At 30.4% G+C, this 25,869-nt stretch overlaps 1 protein-coding gene and 1 non-coding gene across 2 annotated transcripts; one reads left to right on the plus strand and one right to left on the minus strand.

Moving 5' to 3' along the window:
• Positions 1-12,970: 12,970 nt before the first annotated feature.
• On the plus strand, positions 12,971-13,044 carry TRNAI-AAU. Its single transcript has one exon. It is a non-coding gene; the product is annotated as a tRNA-Ile (tRNA).
• A 1,236-nt stretch (positions 13,045-14,280) lies between these two features.
• Positions 14,281-19,127, minus strand: LOC109155001. The gene is made up of 5 exons (XM_019302743.1): positions 18,781-19,127; positions 17,879-17,955; positions 17,510-17,546; positions 16,720-16,828; positions 14,281-14,886 (listed from the first exon to the last, which is right to left on the minus strand). The coding sequence occupies exons 1-5, from the start codon at positions 19,100-19,102 to the stop codon at positions 14,373-14,375; spliced, it is 1,059 nt and encodes a 352-aa protein (XP_019158288.1). The 5' UTR covers positions 19,103-19,127; the 3' UTR covers positions 14,281-14,372.
• Positions 19,128-25,869: the final 6,742 nt, after the last annotated feature.

A 25,869-nucleotide genomic window follows, 5' to 3' on the forward strand; every position in this document is an offset into this window, starting at 1 on the left:
TTAAACAATTTGTGTGTGTGTATATAAGGTGTGTCAGTTGTTGAAACTTAAGGTGCGCATGTATAAAGTTTTAGGTCAGTGGTTTTACTTCTTAAGGTGCATGGTTTTCCTTCTTAAGGTGCGTCATTTGTATGCTTAAAGTGCGTCAGTTGTTGAAACTTAAGGTGCCCCATTTTAAAACTTTAGATGTGTGGTTTGTGTTCTTAAAGTGCTTTGTTTGTGTGCTTAAGGTGCGTGGTTTGTGTACTTAAGGTGCGTTATTTTAATATTTAAGGTTAGATACGTCAATTCTACACTTAAAGTGTATCCTTTTATGTTATCCGCACTTTCGCATGAGAAGTTATCTTATCCAATCCCTATATATATACATATATATATATATATATATATATATATACACACTCTCTCTCTCTTCTAATTCAAATGTGAGATTGCGACCCTTTCCTAACACACACACATACATATGCCACGACTTATTTTAATTTATTTTGTATATATTTGTGTAGTACATGCAACTTTATTTGTGTACGTAATTTGTGATCGATTCTTATTGTTCTATCAAATTATTCATGTGCAATGGCATATATATACACGAAACATTCTTAGTTTACACACTTTTTATATTAAAGGCATTAAGAATTACGGAGTAATAATTAACTAGTCTCTACAGGATCGGTCCTATCATTTTATAGATTTGGAGTAACATAAACACAAGGGCACTTAATATATGAAGTTAAAAGATTGTGTGAGTTAATTGAAAATAATTAAATGATAATTTTGAATTTTTGTAAACATATACTCTTTTTTTTATTAAAAAAAAAAACATTTTAGAATAGTTTATATATTTGTTCATTCAAATTTTGGGTCCCTATATGAAGTGTAATTATAAATTAATTCAACGTTTGCTATTATATATTTATTAATTGTGGTAAGCTGATTATATATCACATGGTTGTAATTATTAAGTAGATTCAAAATTTTGAAGTCATGGATTCAAAGAATATGCAAGTAAATTTTTAACTTCATCAAAAAATGAAAAAGCAAGCTAGGAGCCCCTCCCAATGTTAGGCCCAGGGCGGTTGCCCATCTCGCCCGCCCTCAAGGCTAGCCCTGGGTCTCTAGATCCGTATATCTTATCCCTTTGATGAACTTTTTCTTTTAGGTATACCGCATGCATTGGTATAATGGTATTCACATTTAGGAAGCTTTTGATTCACGGAATGTTATATTACCTTAGAGAATGTTAGATTCTTGGGAATGTTAAAATTACATAGAATTTTAGATTTTTGTGTTTGATTTAAAACTGAGATATGTAATATAAATTTGTTTGGTCAAAGAGTTATATTTTATGTTATGATGATTATTTTACTTGCATACATTAACATATTTTTATGTATTTTAATAAATTTCAAAATTAAAATAAATAAATAAATAAATAAGGTAATGGTAAAATATAGAAGTAAATAATTAAAAATTAATTAACTAAAAGCTTTAACAATAATTAACTAAGACAATGGATTAAAATGACACAATTAACAATAAGACAAGGGAATGTGTGAATACCTAAGAAATGATAGAGTATCTCACAATCCATTGCAATAGTTAAAATCTTTATGTGGAGGCTATGTTAATTACATTCCTTGGGATAAATTGCATAACTTAAATCTGATTTGCAGAAATCCTCATCTTTATGAGTGTATTCAGTAGCAGAATTGTTGTGTGTTCAGCTATTAATAAACTGCAATACATTGTTGTATTCATTGTATTGGTTGACATTCTTAGTATGAAAACTATCTGCAAATTCAAGGGATTGGCCGACACAGTTGAGTTATACCTTGTACAATCATGTATGCTATTTGTATCCTATATATATAGTACAATAGGACCAATGAATCAATGATAGTACTCGTTACCAATCGACACGATTGATCCTTGACTTTTTCTTATGGTATCATGGGTTAGCTGAAGTGGTGATCATCAGACCTAAAGTCAATATTTCAACAGTAGGGTAGGGGTTCGACTCCCACCACCAACATCTTGGAGTTAGGGCTTCCCAAGTTGGAGTTTGGGTCCTTAGACTCCCAAAGTTGGCGAAATTTTGGTGATGGATCAGTCAAGGACATGAACTATTTTGGTGACTTGCGATTTATCGATGTAAAAAAAAAAAAAAAAAAAAAAAAACTTGATTCGTGTTATTGATGTTTTATTTTTGACAATAATGAATGGATTTATTGCTTTAGTTTCTTTGCTGTGGCTCAAAGACAATGTAGACCAAAGTTAGCCCAATGCCCCAAACTATCTACCAACTCATTCATGATTATTTTGAACGTTCAAATATGCCATCCAATTACACACAAAAATGCAATTAGGCTATCGAACTCAAAAAAAATTACAATTAGGTCTTTGAACTACACAAATTAATATAATTTCACTAAAAATAACTTGTTTACTTGTTGTGTCGGTTTTAGAATTAAAAATAATTTTTAAACTTTTATTTTAATAATTTTAAATATTAAATTTTTTTAAAAATTTTAAATATTAAATTATTTTTTAAAATTAAAAAAAAAAAAAAAAAAAAAAAAAAAAAAAAAAACAAAACAGCCAAAGACGAAGGGAGCACTTTGTCTCCTGGTTGGCCGGAGCAAAAGGGGTTCCCTTCGTCCGTGGCTGGACGGAAACGAAGGGGACCCCTTCGTCTCCATCCAGCGAGGAGACGAAGGGCCCCCTTCGTCTCTGCCCTGCCAGGAGACGGCCAGCCATGGAGACAAAGGGTTCTCCATGGCTGACCGGAGACCCCTTCGTCTCCGGCTAATTTTTTTTTTTTTTTAATTTAAAATAAATTTTTATTTAAAATTATTAAAATAAAAGTTAAAAAATTATATTTTTAATTTGGTAACCGACACGTCAGTGTATAAACAAGTAAACAAGTCATTTTCGTTGAAATTGCATGAATTTGTGTAGTTCAATGATTTAATTGTAGCTTTTTTGAGTTGGGTGGCCTAATGGTGTGCAGTTAGATGGCCTATTTGAACCTTGTTTCTTTTTGCTTCAACAAAGTATTGATTCCCAACATGTTTTTTACATTGTGTTACTTTGAAACTTTTATAACTAATTATATTGTTATCAAAACATTTCTACAAATATTTGATTCTGAACATGTTCTTCACATTCTTTACATTTGTATTATTTAACATTTTAACTCCCTTCCTCTCTTTTTTTTTTTGGCTATACACTACAATAAAACAACAAAACACTAACATATAAAATACTGTAGATTTAAGCATTTTATCAATAAAAATTCAAAATTAAATACGTACAGATTTTAGTAATTTATCAACGAATGTAAAATTTTATTTTTTGTAGTGCTATGTTTTGTTTTAAAAGGGGGTTTAATTCTCGAAATATTTAAAAATAAAGTATAATATAAATAATTTGAACAAGATAAATAAATTAGCTTATTAACTCAATTGATTAGAGTGTCGTGCTAATAATGCGGTTCGATACCTGCATGGGCCAAATCATATTTTGTCCATGTAATTAATTTCCGTGAGGTTCATTCTATTTTGACTGATTTGTTTCAACCTACTGATGTGGCTCACATTTTGAAAATACATGTTTCCCCAGATTATGAGAATACTTGGTATTGGCATGGGGATCCTAAAGGAATTTATGAAGGCTATAGGCTCATTGTTGGAAATTATGAAGATAATGATGGGGCTTTTGATAAATGGCTAGCCCTATGGAGACTCCGAATCCCCAAATGGAAAACCTTTTTATGGAGAGCTATTAGTGATATCCTCCCACTACTAGAAATTTCCTTATAAAGAGAGTTGATGTTGATCCAAATTGTGCCATGTGTGGTATAATCCATGAGGACACTATGCATCTTTTGTGTTGTGTGATTTTGCAAAAGTCATATGGCATCAATCCAACCTTCCAATCCTCAATATTGTGACAAATATTTTTCATATTTGGTTTAGTGAACTTTTAAATGTTCTAGACTCTAATGGGATTATCTACGCAGCAGCAATTCTATATCTTATTTTGAGAGCACGAAATGGAGCGGTTTGGGATGCTTGTCTTCCGCGGCCAAGGAGACTACTTGCGGCTGTCACCGCAACCATGCGGGCTTGGCACCATGCATGCCCGAGTTCCGTCGCGCAGCCACCAGCCGAGCAGCCCAGCGCGGCTGACATGCTGCCACCATCTCAAGCACATCCAGCTGCATCTGCTGTACCGGTCACCGTGCCACCGCCGAAAGTCTGTCGCATCAATGCGGGGTACCACCACGCGATGGGCAAGGCTACGGCTGGAGCGATCCTTCTCGACGTAAATGGGGGGTATGTTTCAGCCTTCTGTGCTCCTGTTCTGGATTGTTTTTCACTACTTATGGCCAAGGCATTCGCATTCAAGGAGGCGTTGTCGTGGTTAAGGGATCGAGGCGAGCGGTCTATAGAGCTATACACAGATTGCCTGACACTTCAGCGTTATCTTACCTCACCACCATCTATAGTTCGTTCGTACATCGGCTATGCTATTGATAGCTGCAGAGCATCTACATCCTCGTTTGCTTACTGTTCAATTAAATTTATTTCTAGATCAGACAATTATTTAGCACATACTTTAGCATCTACATCTTTCCAATATTTTACTATTATATATTGGGATCTACTCCCACCTGACTCTATTGCAGCTTATTTCTAATGAATACATCATTATTTTCAAAAAAAAAAAAAAAAAAAAAAAAAAAAGCATGGACAGTTCATATTTTGATCAAAATTGAAATAGGGGGTGCTGTAATGTGTAATATCCTAGCAGTTTCAATTCGCTCCTCTTACGATCACCTTTATCTCTTATACAAACACTAGTTGTTTTACGCGCTTTGCGCGAATGGGATAATGCCCAATAATTATTTTTAAATAAGTATTTTAATGTATTTCAATGCAATATTATATAGGAGATGTTCATGCATAGGTAAATAAATGTTAAATTTATTTATTTAAATCAGTAATTTAAAGTATATAATGCAAGATAATATATGAGAGACTGGTTATAATTGTCACTAAAATAAATGTTTACAGTTTTGTAATAACGCTAGTCTAAATATTTAGTCTTAAAGCAATAGTCTAATTAAATACTACTTTTGGTTTAAATTTTTATAATTTTTCTTAATTCTTTTTTGGGTAGCATTGTTATTGTTTTCATCTTCAGTACATGTCATTTTTTTTTTAATTGATAGTGTGTCATGTGCAATTAGGTTACTGGTAGCAGCATAGAGGGATTCATCATGCAATAAGATTATGGTGTAGGAAGTTTTAGATTTGCCTTGCTGTGTATATGACTGAGATTTTAGTTGTAATATGAACTCTTTAGCGTACAAACACCTATTGATATTTAGTAGTAGTTTTTTTAAAATTTTGATGTGTAAACTTGTTCAATTGGAGCTAGTAGGATGTTAACATTGTCAATTATTTGAAAAATGATCCTACCGTTTTAGAGTCAATGTGTAATTGTATTTATGATCAACAACTTTGTAGTTAGGCTGCTCAGGTCTGACAATGATGTAAGAACAATTTTGTCCGATAAAAAAATAATAGTATAATATTAGTAAAGTAATGTACAATTGTACCATTATAAAAAAAATACAAAAAATATTAATACCATAATTGCCTAAATCATTTCAATAATGCAAAAGCATAATTGAAATATTAAGTTTTGTTCTAAATAATCAAAAGAAGATTAATTAAACAAAAAAAAAAAAAAAAAAAAAAAAAAACTTAACCTAAATTTATTTTTTTTTTAATAAAAAATTCAAGAAAATCAAATGATTTTAAAGTAGTTCCTGATTTATAATATTTGATGCTCAACTTTGAATGCTATGTATTTAGTCGAGCTAATTATTTGACCAAAGTTTATGTTAAATTTTATATTATATATATTTTTAATACATTTTAACATATTCATAACATATGTTTAACAATTATGCCAATTATACTTGGGATGAAGTTCGAACCTAAGACTTTATATAAATTAAGAGTATGTTAAGATAATAAATAGTTAACGGAATATTCCGTTACTAAAGTTTAAACTAGCGGAATTTAGGGTTATTTAAGGGAAGAAAATAATATAATAGAGGGTAAATAAGGGAAATCATTAAAAGATACTAAAATCAAAATAATATGAACCATTCATTTTAAGAAACAATTAGTACCGACATTTTTTTTGTTCCAGTTAAGGGCCTAACATTATTCACTCTTATTAGATTTGTATGTATGTATATAGATTAGCATCTAGCAATTCAATTATTACTTGATATATCATTTTTTTTTTTGTTCATCTACTTAGAATTTCACATTTCTAATGAAATTTTCAAGAGTTCATTTTTATTTGCGGTTCATATATTTCGTACCTGTAATTAATAGTAGATGTCTGTTCTAAATAAATTCAAGTCACATAACATATTAACTACATATTATATGTGTCTGCAATTAACTTATTCTGTACTTGCAATTAATAATTTATTTGTGTAGTTAGTTGCCATTTTATTTGTTCATAATTAACATGTTATATGTGCCTTTAATTTATTTACAGGCACATGTTATTAATAACATGTACATAATAAATCAACTATATATAGACACATAAATTTTAGGCAAATTATTAGGGATGGCAACGAGGCGGGGCAGGGGCGGAGAGTATACTCCCCGTCCCGGTCCCCGTCCCCGTTTCCGGCGAGGAATTGAAAACACTCCCCATCTCCGTCCCCGCGAGGAATTAAGCGGGGACGAGAATTCCTCATTCTCCGTCAACTCCTAGTCAAAATGTTAAATATTTATAATTTTTAATAATTAAAAAATTAAAATCCAACTCCTAGTTTCAAATTTTAAAATACTAAGTTTATATATATATATATATATATATATATATATATAGTATATTGCCTCTATATTAGTTATATATACAGACATACAGTGGCGATGTTACTGCCCCTTATATTAGTTAATAGTTTTTTACGCGCATTGCGCGATTGGATAATGCCCAATGTTTTTTTTTTTTTTAAATAAGTACTTTAAGGTATACCAAGGCAAGATTATATTGGAATTGTTCATGCATAGGCAATTCTAAATTTACAAATGCTAGATAATATATTCAAGATTGATTATAATTGTCAATAAAATAATTGTATAGGTATGGTTGAAACCAAATACGGGACATAAGGGAGAACAAATAAAAATTAGGACATAAAATATTAAATATATACTAATATTGAAGAGTTAACATCTGATTGCCAAACAAAGACATTGCGAGGAAGTTTTCCACTTCAATTTGTTGTGTGGTTTGAATACTCTTTTTGTCAATAAATAGCTTTAGTAGTTAATATGAGTGGCTTAATTATATATATATATATATATATATATATATATATATATATATATATATTTAAACAATTATTATTATTATTATTATTATTATTATTATTATTATTATTATTATTATTATTATTATTATTATTATACCTTCAGGACGATGATTGGCGAGGTTTGACGCAAGGGCTAAATTCCTTTTGAACGATGACCGGCGAGGTTTGACGCAAGGGCTAAATTCCTTCTGAACGATGACTGGCGAGGTTTGGCGTAAGAGGTATACTTAACGGCGACTCTTAAATTATTAACAGATGAAGTAACACTGTGGGTATTTAAGGAAATAACCGTGTGTGGGTATTGAAGAAAATCTTAGTGTAAAATTAAAATTTGATTAATCTTCTGATCAATCTGAGTGTTGTCTTTATGCTGCATTGAACTTTTAACTATGATTGCCTATGACTCTATGAGTCTCACATATAAGCCTTGTTGAGCGGTTAATGTAACTGTATTGTGATTATTGATGGTTGTCGGTATTCCTTTCATTTCTTAAGGCATGCATATTACTTTACTTTGTTTCTCAATCTTTTATGTTTTCTTATTTGACATGGCTTCTTCCAGGGATCCTCCTAGCCTTTAACTGATGCTTCTATACAGAGGTTGATAGGATTCTTCATAGAGAGACCGGTGCAAATCAATTTCTATCTACAAATTACTTCCCCTACTTAATACCTTCTGCAACTACGCAGGGTATACAACTCACAGCCTACCTCACTGCATTACCTTAAGTACAAAATACTCTTGAAAATAAGAAAATAAAAATATATGGAAAAATCGAATCAACTCGCAGGTAAGTGCTCAAAATCCGTACCTGTAACAGATGCGAGGCCCCTCATGTTAGTGCTGAATGATACAGACATGTTCAGTGGTCAGCAATAGCACTTACTACTATAGTTTTTCAACAACTGAAAAAAAAAAAATTATAAGAAGCTGTTCTCCAGAAGAACATTAACACAATGCATACCTGATAGTTTGATATAATCTTCTGACTCAAAATGGAAATAACAAAAGAGAATGGATTAAAGTTAGCCAACATCATAGCGTGTCCATTGTTTTAGCCTCTATGATCATATGCGTGTGAATGCTCTAGAGATTCTTACCGAGAAAAGCTCATATAAGAAACCAAACATGGCCTTTTAAATTAAAGCTAAGGAAACCTCTGTACACGTTAAAAATGCTAAAGCAGTGAAGATTTCATCAAACAAATATGAAACACTAAATAAAGATAGAATAAATTATCAATTTTGAACCAGGTCGGCTAGGTTTCTTGGAAGAAGGTCGGCAACGTTGGTCGGCTAGGATTTTTGTATTATAATCCTTCTGAACTTCGATAGGCGAGAGAGTCCGAAGAAGTAACAGTGTGCGCATATTGGCGAGGTTGGGGTGTACTTAACGGCAAATTAACGGTGAATTAAAAATTTTAACGGATTGAGTAACAGTGAGTGGGTATTTAAGTAAATTTCAATGTAAAATTTAAATCTGATCAATTTTTTAATTAATCTGAGCTATTCATTTGATTAAAATCTGTGACGGACACATTTTCTACCCATTATAGGCCTAACTCTCTTGGGTTCTTATTAGTATAGTAGATATATATACATATATTAATACTATACTGCTTAGGGATGGCAATATGTCCCATCCCCGATGGGGATCCCCGATCCCCACCACGACCGAGACGGGAATTGTGAAAATTTTCGGGAAACGGGAACGGGGACGGGGATTACATACAATTTCTCGCCCGGGATGGGGACGGGGTATCCCCGTCCCCGCCCCGCCCAGTCCCGGAATAATTTTTATAAATAAATAAATAAATAATATATATATATATATATATATATATATATATATATATATATATATACACACACACACACACACACTTAGGTTTAATTTTTAAAAATAATTTAAATTTTTTACTAAGAGTTGAATTGAACGGGGATGGAGAATCCCCGTCCCCGCCTAATTCTCCACGGGGACGGGGATGGGGAGTATTTTCAATTCCCCGCGAGGATGGGGACGGGGACGGGGACGAGGAGTGTACTCCCCGCCCCCGCCCCGTTGCCATCCCTTATTACTGCTAGTACTTACTGCCAGAGATACAGTGGAGACATTACTCATTAGTTTTATATATATATATATATATATATATATATATATATATATATATATATATATATATATATATATATATATTCGGGGACGAGTGGGGCGGGGAGGGGTATCCCCGTCCCCGACGGGGAATCATATACTCCTCGTTCTCGTCCCTTGAAAATTTTGCCCATTTCCGTCTCTATTGAGGCGGGGATCGGGGATCCCCGTCGGGGACGGGGCACATTGCCATCCCTACAAATTATGTTGTGAAACCGTGTGCACTATAGAATTAGATCCGTAATTTCTATACTATAGATCCATAATTTCTATATTATAGATTCATAATTTTTACATTATAGATTAATAATTTGATTGATAATTTCTATACTACAGATTCATAATTTTTATACTATAGATTTTATGAATCTATAATTTATGTATAGATTTTATGAATCTACAGTATAGAAATTATGGATCTATAGTATAGAAATTATGGATCTGTAGTATATAAATTATGGATTCAATTCCGTGTGCACATTGCATGGTGCACACGATTGCACAGCATAATGATTGTAATTTTTAGACCTGGGTCCACAATATAAGATGGACTCTGATCCATGGTATAACAATTGCATTTTTTTGTTTATCTACTTAAATTTTGGTTGTAATGAAATTTTCAAGAACTCATTTTTAGATTGAGTAATTTGATCAATTAAAGTTTCTCCGACTCAAATAGATATTTTCTAAAAAATTAATTATAAAATTCTATTTATAGAAGAAAAATAAATTATTAAAAATTGTAAATATGAAAGTTCTATTGATTTTTTTTATTTTTTTTATTTTTACAAGGAGGTGTTACCCAAAAGATGCTCACATTGCAGAGGCTAATTGCCTCAATATGACATGTTTAAGGGTGTAATTGAATTTTTTAAAGTTTACGGGCCTAATTAACTCTTTAGATAATGTTTAGGGGTGTATTTGACCATTTTCTCAAACATTAATAAATAAGTAGGACACGCAGATTTAACATGAAAATCTATTATGTAATGGAGAAAATATAGAGAAACACCTTATTCTACTTATAAATTATTATAGAGAAACATCTTATTCGAATTATGTGATGGAGAAATAGATTGACTAGTTTGAGAGATTATAGCAGTCAAACAGTAGTGCTATCTCACTGTCATCTGTCTTTTATATATATATATACAGTATAATTATTGTACCGCTTAAGTGGTGACTAGACGCTACCCAGGTGTCCGAATAGTAACTAACGCTTTCTGCAAAGTTTATTATGCATTTTTATTTTGGTATACTTTTCATGATGAACAGTGTTTAGTGATCTCCGGCAAAACATGGGTGTTGTTAAAATCTGATTAATTTGCAGAAATCCTCCTCATCTTATGAGTGTATTCAGTAGCAGAATTGTTGTGTTCAGCTATTAATTAACTGCAATACACTGTTGTATTCATTGTATTAGTTGAGATTCTTTGTATGAAAACTGTGAAAATTCTAGGGATTAGTCCCAACAAGTAGAATCATGTATGCTATTTGTATCCTATATAGTACAATAGGACCAATGATAGTAATCATTACCAATCGACATGAATGACCCTTGCTTATGGTTAAGAATATACTTTTATTATCTTGCAAGTTTACTCAAGTGGTTGATCATCTGACCTAAAGTCAATACTCCAGCAGCAATATCTTAGAGTTAAGACCTTTCAAGTAGGCAGAATTGTAATAATGGATCAATCAATGATAGGGACTGTTTGGTGACTTGCGATTTAACAACGTAAAAAAAAAAAAAAAAAAAAAAAAAAAAAAAAAAAAAAAAACTTTGATTCATGTTATTGATGTTCTATTTCAAAAAAAAAAAAAAAAAAAAAATGTTATTGATGTTTTATCTGAGTCTGACAATAATGGATGGATTTATTGCTTTGTTTCTTTGCTGTGCCTCAAAGACAATTTAGACCAATGTCAGCCCAATGCCACAGCCAGGGCAAATTATGCCCTGGACCCGTGTCCACAATGAATTGTGGACACGGGCCCAAAACGACGTCGTTTTTCAAAAAAAAAAAACGCGTCATTTAGTTAAAAAAAAATAAAATAAAATAAAATAAAATAAAAAAAATTGTGCGGGTTTTGCCGTTAACGGCGTTATTTTTTTTTTTTGGATTATGAATGTACAGTTATGCCGTTACGAATGTACAGTTATGCAATTATGAAATTATGAACACAGAGCTCTAACATTATGAACTTACAATTATGACCATATATAGTGATAAAATTATGACCATGGAGCTTTAAAATTGTGAATATAGAGCTTCGAAGATTATGAATGTACAATTATGGAGTTGTGAATGTACAGTTATAGAGTTATGAATCTACAGTTATGGAGTTATGAATCTACAGTTATGAGATTATGAATCTACAGTTATGGAATTATGAATGTACAGTTATTGATCGAATTATGAACAAAGAGCTCTAACATTATGAACTTACAATTATGAACATATAGTGATAAAATTATGAACATAGAGCTCTAAAATTGTGAACATAGAGCTTCGAAAATTATGAATGTACAATTACGGAGTTATGAATGTACAGTTATGGAGTTATGAATGTACAGTTATAGAGTTATGAACGTACAGTTATGGAGTTATGAATGTACAGTTATTAACATATAGTAATAAAATTATGAACATATACTCCTATAACGAAGCGATCTGAAAAAAAAAAAAAAAAAAAAAAAAAAAAAAAAAAAAAACTGTTACCCGTGTCCAGCAAGCATGCTGGACAGGGGTCCAACGCATAACGATTGCACAGTCAGGTAGTCATGCCCACGGAACCAAAACCGGTTAGGTTCCGACAACGAACCGAAACTAGTTAGGCTCCGACAACGAACCGAAACCGAAATTCATAACATAAGATATAATTATTAATTTGTTTCATATATAAAGATACAAAATTTCAAAATATAATACAAAAAACTCATAACATACGACACATACACATGCATTAGAATTTACAGTGCATTATGAATCCTGATTCATGGTATAACAATTGCCCAATCTATCTACCAACTCACTCATCATTAATTTTACTTTTACAAAATATTTGATCATTAATTTTACTTTTACAAAATATTTGATCCTCAACATGTTTTTCACATTGTTTTAGTTTGAAACTTTAGAAATAATTATATTGCTATCAAAACATTTCTTTATGTTTGTTTTTCATTCATCTGGTTAAACAATTTAAAATTGTTTTGAAATTGTTCAATGGTACAAAAATGCACTTAGCATTAATTTCTAAAAATTACTTGATAAGTCAACAAAATTGCATAGTACTCGTAGTATTTAACTATTTACATCTCTTTTTTTGTCTTTATGCTACAATATAAATTATAAAAAGAAGTATAATATAAGTAATTCGAATACCAGAAAAAAATTGGCCTATTAGCTCAGCGGGTTAGAGCGTCGTGCTAATAACGCGAAGGTCGCAGGTTCGAGACCTGCATGGGCCAAATTTTATTTTGCCACAACCCAGCATTACGGATTTATGGGACCTTGAAGTTTCACACTTTACATTTTGGCCACTAACAATTTTATATTCGCCCCTGAAGTATACAAGTTTAAAACTTCAGCCATAATGTAATAGGTGCTGTTTCAATTCCACCCTCGTGCATTCCCTTTAGAATATGCTGTAGTACAACAAATAAAATTAGATGTTAATACTTGTGACAATTGAAAAAAAAAGTCTGAAAATTGTATCCACATTAATATAAGGAGCATTCGTGTTGTAATATAATGTGTTAATATTTATTTTAAAATTTGATAAATCATACTATATTTTTGTATTATATTCCATATGTTGTAAAATCATAAAATCTATAAATATAAACGTAAAAATAAGAACGAAGATTAACGAATACTTGCACAAAGCTAATTGTTGCTTTGTAGTACAAGTTAACCTCATGTTTGGTCATTACAACACTATATATAGTTAGTTATACAAGAGCAAAAGATTAAAATAAGACGTTTTTGTAGTGCATGGATCGAACAATAATATAACGATTTTAAAAGCAGGACAAAAGTAGGAAAAAGTACTTTGGGACATGTATTAATATAAGGATCATTTTTTGCTCTCTTCTTGTAGAAACATAATACGCAAGTAGGACTTAGCTTGTGTTTGATGTACACAAGTCCCACTTGCGTCTGTGGTCAACATTTCGAAAAAAAAAAAAAATTTTTCAAATGCATCTGAGCGCGTGACCTAAAGTACTTTTTCATACTTCTGTCCAGCTTTTAAAATCGTCACATTATTGTCCATGCACTACAAAAACGTCCTATTTCAATCTTTTGCCCAGTTATACAAGCTTTGGAGCGAACATATATAGATGTCCGGCCTGCATCACTCGGCTGGTTGGCCCTAACTTGCGACACCAAATGCCATGTCCCGGTAAATTATTGTATGGACCGTTGTATCATGCATACGATGTGGTAGTTATGAGCTTCAGTCATCAACCCTCTGACAAACATTATTCCCATATATCATTGCATGCATTATCCTGGAACTACTTAATTTTCACAATTTACATATTAAATATTTACAATTTACCTTTTAAAAAATTTTGAACATTTATGTAAGTTATGTATTTTAATTTGGATTGGACAAGATGGACCCGAATTCACAGAATAATTTGTTGCATTAACAACCTAGAACTTGCACCCAAAAATGAATGTATAAAACGTGTACAGGAGACGATCCAACATTCGATCTCTATTATATATCTTCATAAATATCAAAAATAAATATGCCTGAAATTGTTATATGATCTAATTTCTTAGTTAATCACAAACTCAGATCTAAACTACAACTACTACTGCCACCCATTCCTGTTCCTTCTTCCTGCTTTCTTCTTCTTCTTCTTCTTATCCCATGATGATGATTTCCCTCTGATGAATACAAGGAAAGACACAGTTTAGTACTATGATTACTATCCTCGTACTTCAATCTCTGCTCATCATTAATCCTCGAATTTAAGGATAAATTCAAATCAAGATTATTCACTTCTGCAAATTTCCTTTTCTTTATTATTCTGCCCATTCTCTCTCCTCCTTCATCAGTAGTTCTGTGTCTGTGTAGTTGTTGCAGATTGGTTGAAGACGATGGAGTGGGTGTACTCATTGTCTCATCTGCAGATGAGAATCTTTGTGTGAACATCATGGGAAAATCCGAACTGATGAGAGAATAATTAGTGATGTTGTTTTGACCATGGAACCCACTACCCCTCAGTATATTGGAAGCTGCCACTTTCGTATATACATAATTAGCTCCAGCAATCTTTATTACACCATCTTCAGATCTAGACCAAAATAATTATTTAAAAAAAAAAAAAAAGAGAATTAGGGTCAAATTGAAGTTACATTTAGAGTCTTTATTAGAGTCTGTTTTGAAAATTGAAAAATATTTTTTTAGAAACACTCATTTTTTAGAAAATATTTAATTTTTTGGTGTTTGGCTAAATGTCAAAAAATTATATTTTTTTGTTTGGTTGAAACTTGAAAGTTAAGATATTACATTTTTTTTTCTGTTTGGTTCATTTTCTCGAAAATGAATATATTATTGGTTATAATAATAATAATAAGTGGTGGTGGTGGTGGCGGTGGTTGCGGGGTGACGGTGGTGTGGTAGTGGTAGTTGTGGTCGGTGGTAACGGCAGTAGTTGTGTGGTGTTGTGGTGGTGGTGGTGGTGGTGGTTGTGGTTATGGTGGTGGTGTTGATGGTGGTGGTGTCATAGTGGTGACCATGTGATGTTGTAGTTGTGTTGTGGTGCGGTGGTGTTGGTGTTGGTGCATGGTGATTGTGGTGGTGGATGGTAATAATAATAATATGAAAATTGATTTAAAAAAAAGATGAAAAATAAAGAATCTGAAAAATGTCTTCCAACTAAAATTATGAAGGCATTTTCCACCAAATTAGGTCTTTTTTTTATTGACCATAATAAATATTTTCTTTGACTTCATTTTCCTTACTACCAAACATTGAAAAATTTGAAAAATGACTTCTGAAAGTTATTAATTTTTGGATTTCCAAATGTACCTTAATGACGAACCCAATAAATTTTCAATTTTAAAATTTTGGAAACTGTATAATGATGTATTCCATCCTTAATTGTCATGTTACTATTTATTGGTAAAATCAATTTTTCATTTCCTCGTTTATTTTCCGAGGCCCATGTTTGGAGGTAGCCCACCCCACAAAAAATAATAATCTAAAAACATAATAAGTGTGAATGAAGGTTATACCCTTCATTTATGTCCATTTTTTCTGTTAAGTGTTTTAATACATTATGCTATAAAAGTTGTACTTTACAATATTTTGGACAAACATACCCCTACCGTTATAACTTCCGTTATCTTTTCCACAATTGTTACCATTCACATACATCCACCATATATTTTCTTATCTTTAATAATATATACACATTATATATTGGAGTTATATGTTAGTTATTTTCTAAAATATAAATATCAAATTTATAAAAATGTTTTACATTATTATTATTATTATTATTTACAATAATTTAAATATCTAAAATCTAAATAGATTTAAAATTTTAATATAAAGTACTAATATTGGACATTTATTTTTTTGCGCATCGCGCATAAAATAATAATAATAATAATAATAATAATAATAATAATAATAATAATAATAATAATAATAATAATAATAATAATAAACAAAATAATTTAATTGGTATGTTATATGGTTATTATTTCGAAAGTCAAGCTAAGGAATCAAGACTTAACCATTTACTATGGATTATAATTTTAAATTTGATTTTTCGTGTTTAATTATAATTTTTAATATTATTTTTAAATATATAAATTTTATATACTAACACTAAATTAAATATTAAAAATATTAAAAATAACTCAAATCAAATCTAGCTGATGCGTAGAACCTGACATGTAAAATGAGAAAAGTGTCATAAATAAGACAAACTAATATATATATATATATATATATATATATATATATATATATTCAAGAGGCTTATTATTTAATGTCATATATCCTTTTTTTATTCATTAACTTTTTTTTTCTTTGGGTCTAATGTTGCATAAAACATGACACCGTACAACAATATGAATTTTCTTATTTTTTTTTTAAAATCTAGTAAATTTCATACCTTAAAATGGGAGTTGGTGTTTGATTAAACCCATGTAGCCTATGGAAATGGCTGAAGTTGTAAACATGGTGATCTTCATTATCAAGAAGAAACCCTCCATCGCACGTAGCTGTCACACATACATATATAAGAATATGCTGTCAACCCTAGTTTAATATTTGTGTTATATATATATATATATATATATATATATATATATATATATATATGAGAACCACTCCACAGGTAAAAATTTATGGACAAATCCAAACTATTAATCTGCAAGATCTGATGGATGAAAAATCAAGTAAGAAATGAGCGGGGTCATTTTTATAAATATTATAAAATTTTAAAATTAATTAGCGGAGTCATTTTCATAAATATTACAAAGTTTTGTTTATTTTCAACCATTAAATTTACTAGATCAACTAGATCAATGACTTGGATTTGTCCACAAATCCTCACATTTCCTGTGAGAATGTGCGAACTAATTTAATTTGTCCATCTATGATGATAAATGACTGGAAATTAATAAGAAAATGCAATGACATTTTTGTAATTACGATTGTACATTTGGAAACACAATGCATTTAGAAAAGAATTCTAAAATGCGCGATCAATTAGCACTGCCAAACGTTTCCGGATGCATAATCATAATTATAAAAATATTACTGCATTTTTTCTTAATTTTCAAACATTAATAATCTTAAATGGACATATGAGATTAATTCATAAGTTCTAACCTAAAGCTTAATAATTCTCATAGAGTGATCCAATATTTCAAAGTACATAGAAAACCAATTCATCTTACCTTGGTTAGGTTCATATGCCTTCTTACTTCTGTACATCTAGTAATGATACAACAAATTCAAAACAAAACACATTAACAAATCTCGTAACATATGAGAGTTTCTATGAGACCGAAATAGGTGTTGATAATATTGAATATAACTATGTAAGTTATTTTTTATTGTATGTATTGAATATTATCTTCATTAATATTAATATTATTTGATATAACCTGGTATATTATGTTATATACATAATTTGTACTCCATATTATCAATATTGACATAAATTGGCACTATAGAAAAACCCACACAAACACACACACACACACACACACACACACACACACATATATATATATATATATATATATATATATATATATATATACCTGAAGGTGGCTCTTGACATGAGATATGTTAATGCCTTTAACATTCATCAATTCAGCAACTAACTTAGGCGTAGCTTCTGCAAAAATTAATTAAGATAATTAACAGTAATAACCATCATATCTCTCTCTAATTACATTATATTGAATTAATGATGCTTGAAAAAAAAAAAAAAAAAAAACAGCACCGTAATATCAACCAATTCAATTCAAGTTGGTCCGGTGTTTGACTTAATAACTAAAAGGTTATATGTAATAAGTTCTACTCTTAACTGGAACGGCCTATTGACATATGCACACCTTCGGATAGTGGCTGATGGTCTCCCTCATTACTCAAAAAAGTAATAAAAATACACACACACACATATATAGTATGTTCTACTATACAATACATACTCCCAAATTCTACTCTCAATCTTACTAACTGATGTGACAAACAATGATTGGTTATTTTCATCATGTAGCCTACAGAAAAGTATCTACATCAAGAACTTGTGAGAGGAAGTAAAAGTTGAGAGTATAAAATTGGGGAGAAAATGGTCAAATATAATAACCCACTAAACTCTATGTGAAAAGTCAATTAGTCCTTTAAACTATTAAAAAATGTAATTACACCATTTAACATGGTATATTGAGACAATGAAACCCAAAAACAGGTAAATGACCTACTATTACATGTCATTAGAATTCCAGAATCAATTTTATCCATCTCCGGCAATAATTCAACGGTCGGCGACGGTCCGTCTACCGGAGAAGGTAACCAATTTAATTTGTCACCTTCTCCGGCGGAAGGCGACGAATTGGCTGCCTTCCCCGGTGGAGCGACTAGTTGGGAGTACCGTTTAGGGACTTATTTGATCATTTTTTCTCTCTATATATATATACGTGCGTGTGTGAGAACTTACTATCTTGCCCTCCAAGTCTCTGAACGGCATGAACAAAGCAGCGATGGAGCTCAGGAGTCCATCGTAATCTCCGAACAGTGGAACGTTTGTACGGCCTCACGTTTCCTGCAGAGGATGATGAGTTGGTCGTCTTCTTCACGTTATCACCTTCCACTGTGCTGTTATTGCTGGAGCTAATGCTTACTACTACTCCATTATCACTTCTCTTTCCACATTTCTTACTTTCTTTACTGTATTCCTCTTCTTCTTCTTCCTCTTCGGATTCGATTTCGGGGATTTCTGTCTGGGAGACTTGAGTGCTGCTTTTCTGCTCTTTCATCATCTCTCTGTGATCAATAATAATGATATTAATGGTTGTGTGTGTGTGTTATTAATGGTGGATTGAGGGAGTAGTTCTATATATATATATATATATATATATATATATATATATATATATATATATATATATATATATATAAGAGAAAGAGTTGTGTTGTGATGATGATGGAGACAGGAAAATTTTGTTGTTGACAAAAGTTGGTAACTTTAGGAATAAAATTTCTTGAAATGGGAATATAAACACTTCTCTTCCTCGTTTTCAAAGGCAATTGGGATGGTAATACTAATTAGTTAAACCAGCTCTCCACTCAGATAACTATGTAAATTTATCTCAATCAAAACTATTCCTAAAGTGTATATGATGCATATAAATATTATATATTGATAAGAATTATATTTAAGCATTCGTCGATTTACTTAATGGACCGTTGAGTCATTCTTATTTATTATCCGTTTACAATCTTGTCGGACAAGTGTGTGGGTCCTTGGGAACGAGGGATGACAAATTATTTTGTGGACCCGCGGGTCTATCTTGGGTCTAAATGTTTACAATATTTTTTAAAAATTCACAATTTGTATATGTTAACATATATGAAATTGATTACCTTGGTTTTATTCACAAAGTTCTTTCAAATACTGCAGTCACACAATATTAACAACTTATAATTTGATTACCCAGTATTATATTCACAAATTCCCTTCTACAATTAGTTGTTATGTGTTTTGACTTAAAAACACAATTTATATTCTAGATGTTCACAATTTCAATACTAAAAATACACAATTTATACGTCGTTTAGGACCAGGGTCCATGGTATAACAACTCGAGAGGGACTTTACCTTTTATGGGCAAGTTAATATGTATAATGGGATTCCTTAATTTTCAAGTCAATCAATCAATGGTTGAAACCAAATGGGAGGTCACAAGTTCGAACCTCAGTGAGAGCATTGACATTTTGTATTTCACTAGGTTGAAAAATTATATATATAGAATATACAACATTGTAATAGAGTCAGTGCGTAGTACTAAAAATAAAAGTCAATTAATGATTGAATTTTGAAACTCGATCTCTTGAAGCTACTCCTATGTCATTTTTCTTTTCGGTGACCAAACTGACTCTTCTTTTTTCACTTGTTTTCTTTAATATTTTCTTATAATTTTTAAATTTAAAGTTTTTTTTGGGTGTTTAATAACACCTTTGATGTACTTTTTAAATATAAAAGTTTTATATACAAATACTAAACTAAAAATTATTTTTAAAAAATTTAAATTGTAAATAATTTGAGTTAATTCTCGTTAACTGAACTTGACACATAAAATGAAGCAGATAGAGCAATTATTTAGCATAACGAGAGAAACTCGCAGTTATCACCACCTTTACCCGAGAGTGTGCACTAGGTAAATTCTAACTTAGGACCACAAGGAGGTAAACCAATTTGGTTGCTCATGGTTGACCGGCTCAAACTAAGAAAATCAATAAGTCTCTCCTATTGGGAGTCAAACTTGTAACTTTATTATGATTATCAAATTAATAACTTGACCAATTTGGCTGGTTAACCTTAAGTTAAGTCTATGTAACTAATGTAAGGTGGATTATATTGGTCTATATTTCATTGAGATGATCGAGTTTGGTTAGTAATTTCTGAATAGTTAGGCATTTTTTTTAATAATCTTAATATGTTATTGACACTCCAAATCATCTTTTCTTTCTTATATGTGGAGAAGTATGCTCTAAATCTCATGGGTTAGAGATGTCCGGATAATTTTTATAAAATATGTATAAAAAAAATAGTAAGAATTTTTAGAGTCCGTTTACTTCAAGAAATTGTTCTTATATTTTTTTAATAATTTCTTTTTTTACTTTTATTCTTTATTTTATATTATCTGTTTTTTATTTAGAAAACTTGTTTACTAACACTCATTTTTTCAAATTTATTTTTTTAGACTAACATTATAAAACTAGCACAAGTTTAATTTCAAGTGATTTTTAGATCTTATATTTAAAATATTTGTGGATATGTTTGTTTTAAATGGAATAAATAAAATGTTTACTACTTTTAAGTCTAATATATGTAAGATTTTTACCTTTGATATCGAAACCAATTTATATCTATATACTCCGTATAACATAAGACCTATTAACTTCACCTAAAATTTAGTTTAGATAATATTAATATATAATTTTTGAGCTAATATTTTTAGATATATTCATTTGAAAGAAGTGTGTGTGTGTGTGTGTGTGTGTTACTTAATTACTTTGAAATTTAATATATGTGAAATTTCAATATATGATATCCGGACCAAACTTGTATTACTATATAACAGAACTAAAAATATTTGAACCAATTCCCAATAATCTATTGAGTTCAATCAAAATTTAAAACTTGGTGTATTGTTTAAGTTTTAATTGTGATAATGTGAATTATGTCTAACTTTAAGCGTAATCAAATAAATTATGTTTATATAAGTAAATGCGAGTAGAAAAGACAGAAGATAGTGATAAATAAAATAAGCTGATAATAAATGTAATCATAGTAATGAATAAATATATGTATGTAGATAATGATAAGAAATTAAGAATGTATACATAATGTTATATAACCAAATAATTTATATATGATTTTGTTTAAAGTTTTCTAGAAAACTAGAAACATTTTTCAATTTTCAAAATTATGAAAAATTGTGCTATTAAATATGTTTTTATTTTCTATTCTCTAATTTTCTTTTTGAGTACTCTATTATCTAATTTTCTAATTTTTCATAAAACTGGAAAATTCTCGTGTGAGTAAACAAGCAGTTAATGTGCAAATTTCGATTGCTTGTTTAAGAACACATATAATGTTGTTCATGGATGATTTCTTGTAGATATACAGGTATAACGTGGGCCATCATCATTCTCTTATCATGAATTCATTGCTAGAACTTTCCAAGTGAAATTGAATTGAAATTGCCAAATTGGTAGAAAGAAATTCCAAACCAAATTGATGAGTCCATTCCAAAAGATAAGAATGTAGAGAGTAGTAGTTGTGGTATTAAATATTTTAATTGGATAATTTCATTTTTGGTTCTTGATTTATAGGTGACAGTTTACTTTTAGTCTCTGTTTTTTTTTTTTTTTTTCAAAATATCTTCCTTTAGTCCTACTATTATTGTGGCATGACCATTTTTGGTCATCTATCAACAAAATAGTTCAAATGCTATTAAATACAAGAATATTTTGGTATTCAATTATAGATTTTGTTCAAAAAGATAAACATAAAAAATATAAGGGGTCACACACTTTGTTTTAAAAAGATCAAATGTCCTTATATTTAATGACATTTCAACGATTTTGTTGATGGGATACCAAAAATGGTCATGTCATAATAATACTAGGATCAAAAGGAAATGTTCTAATAAAAAATGACTAAAGGTAGATTGCCACGTCACTTATAAATCTAGAACAAAAATGAAAGGGATAAGGGTCAAATAGACCATCCAACTATATATCAAAATGCAATTAGACCCTTAAGCTAAAAAAAAAAAAAAAAAAAAAAAAAAAAAAAAAAAATCAATTAAACCCCTACACTTGTTAAAAGTGTGCAATTAACTAATTTGACCTATAATAACATGTTACCTTCAAGTCACATGCCACACGGTTGTCACGTAAGATGCCGCATAGATTAATATTTTAAAAAAATTATTAAAATAATAAATCAAAATAATTATATTAAAAAAAAAAAAAAAAAAAAAAAAAACAGACTACCATGACAGAGAGTTGCCATGGCTTCTTCCGTTCTTCGTCCATCCGATTTGAACGGAGCAGCCATGGCTTCTCCGTTCTTAACTTACAGTGAAGCCTGTCGACTTCTTCGTCCTGGGCGACTTTCTATTTTTTCGTCCTAGGCAACTTTCTATTTTTTTAATTAGTTTTATTTTTTACTTTTAGTTTATTTTTATTTTTGAATAGAATGCATGATGTCATGCAATCGAAATTAACTGGTTACTTGTTGGTAACCTATTAAATATGTTAATTGAACAATTTTAACAAGTGTAAGGGTTCATCAATTGAATGTTTTTTTTTTTAGTTTGAGAGTCTAATTGCATTTTGACATATAATTGGAGGACTTATTTGACCCTTATCCCAAAATGAAATTAATTCTTTTAATTGTTTAATCACTATTCACAAGGCAAGTTTTTATGAAGTAATTAATATACAAATTATATTAAACAATTTGTGTGTGTGTGTGTATATAAGGTGTGTCAGTTGTTGAAACTTAAGGTGCGCTTGTCTAAAGCTTTAGGTGCGTGGTTTTACTTCTTAAGGTGCATGGTTTTCCTTCTTAAGGTGCGTCAGTTGTTGAAACTTAGGTGCGCCATTTTAAAACTTTAGATATGTGGTTTGTGTTCTTAAGGTGCTTTATTTGTGTCCTTAAGGTGCGCGGTTTGTATACTTAAGGTGCATGCGTTATGTTAATGCTTAAGGTTAGGTGCGTCAATTCAACACTTAAGGTGCGTCCTTTTATGTTATCCACACTTTCACATGAGAAGTTATCTTATCTGATCCCTATATATATATACACACACTCTCTCTCTTCTATTTCAAATGAGAGATTGCGACCCTTTCCTAACACACATACATACATATGCCACGACTTATTTAAATTTATTTTGTATATATTTGTGTAGTACATGCTTTATTTGTGTACGTAATTTGTGATCGATTCTTATGATTGTTCTATCAAATTATTCATGTGCAACGGCATATATATAGACGAAACAATCTTAATTTACACACTTTTTATATTAAAGGCATTAAGAATTACGGAGTATAATATTTAGCTAGCTCTCTACCGGACCAGTCCTATCATTTTATAGGTCCGGAGTAACATAAACACAAGGGCACTTAATATATGAAGTTAAAAGATTTTATGAGTTAATTGAAAATAATTAAATGATAAATTTGAATTTTTGTAAACATATACTTTTTTTATTAAAAAAAAAAAAAAAAACATTTTAGAATAGTTTATAGAAGTGTCCATTCAAACTTTGGGCCCCTATATGAAGTGTAATTATAAATTAATTCAATATTTGCTAATATATATTTATTAATTGTGATAAGCTAAGTATATGACATATTATTCACATAGTTGTAATTATTAAGTAGATTCAAAATTTTAAAGTCATAGATTCAAAGCATATGCAAGCAAATTTTTAACTTCATAAAAAAAAATAAAAAAATCAAGCTAGGGAGCCCCTCCCAATGTTAGGCCCAGGGCGGGTGCCCATCTCGCCTGCCCTCAAGGCCAGCCTTGGGTCTCTAGATCAGTATATCTTATCCCTTTGATGAACTTTTCTTTTAGGTATATTGCATGCATTGGTATAATGGTATTCACATTTAGGAGGCTTTTGATTCACGGAATGTTATATTACCTTAGATTGTTAGATTCTTGGGAATGTTATATTACATAGAATCTTAGATTTCTGTGTTTGATTTAAAACTGAGGTATGTAATATAAATTTGTTTGGTCAAAGAGTTATTTTTTATGTTATATGATAATTATTTTACTTACATACGTTAACATATTTTTATGTATTTTAATAAATTTTAAAATTAAAATAAGTAAATAAATAAGACAATGGTAAAATATATAGAAGTAAATAATTACAAATTAATTAACTAAAAGCTTTACCAATAATTAACTAAGACAATGGATTAAAAATGACACAATTAGCAATAAGACAAGGAAATGTATGAATACCTAAGAAATGAGAGAGTATTTCACAATCCATTGCAATAGTTAAAATCTCTATGTGGAGGTTATGTTAAATTCTTGAGAAAAATTGCATAACTTGAATCAAACATGGGAATCTTATATTTTCAAACAAATATAACATTAGTTATTCTATATAACTTGAACCAAACGCCCCCTTAGTGGGTGACGAAATTAATTCAACTTATCTCGATTTAATGTCATTTAGGAGACAACTCTCCAACCTCAACACAAACACAAACAACTCAACCCCTTCCCATATTGTTAGGGTTGTTTTTTTTTTTTTTTTTTTTTTTTTTTTTTTTTTTTTTTTTTGGAGTTATGTTGACTATGTTACAATATAATATATGTTTATATATACTTTATGAACTTATTGAAACACAAAGAGTCAATGTCCTCACTTATTAGGGATGTTTAAGTTACTTAAAAACATTATAAATATGGGAAGCTATCCCCCTCCATATGTACAATAAGTTGATTGAGATCCTTGCTACCATATTAATCTTTGAAGACCCTTCTCAATTCTAACGATTTTTATACCGGCGATTTTTTTTTTTTTTTTAATGTATGCTTCATTTGGTATAATTGTATTTACATTTTACGAGTGATAAGATTAATCCAGCTAAATCCAGATCAAGCGTCATTCAAGAGATGATTTTCCAAAAATATTATTACATACATATCAATATGAACTTCGAACCTCACGCACAAACAAGGCATGCAGTGACCTCGCTCATGTGGGAGGTCATGAGATCGAGCCTCAGTGGAGGCGTTGTTGACTCTGTGTGCTTCATTAGGTTGAGAAAGTATATTTGAACAGATACTACAATTCTACAATGTAATAGAGTCAGTAGCATTAAAAAAAAAAAAAAAAAAAAAAAAAAAGACATTCCTCTTGATAGAAATGTTTATTCCCTTGAAAACTTTATAAACTTGGGAAGCTACCTTCACCCCATATGTATTGAACAAGATCCTTGATGGCACATCAATTTTGGGATACATTTCTCAATTTTG

This window comes from Ipomoea nil, unplaced genomic scaffold (genome assembly GCF_001879475.1).
Source record: "Ipomoea nil cultivar Tokyo-kokei standard unplaced genomic scaffold, Asagao_1.1 scaffold2662, whole genome shotgun sequence".
NCBI classification, from domain to species: Eukaryota; Viridiplantae; Streptophyta; class Magnoliopsida; order Solanales; family Convolvulaceae; genus Ipomoea; species Ipomoea nil.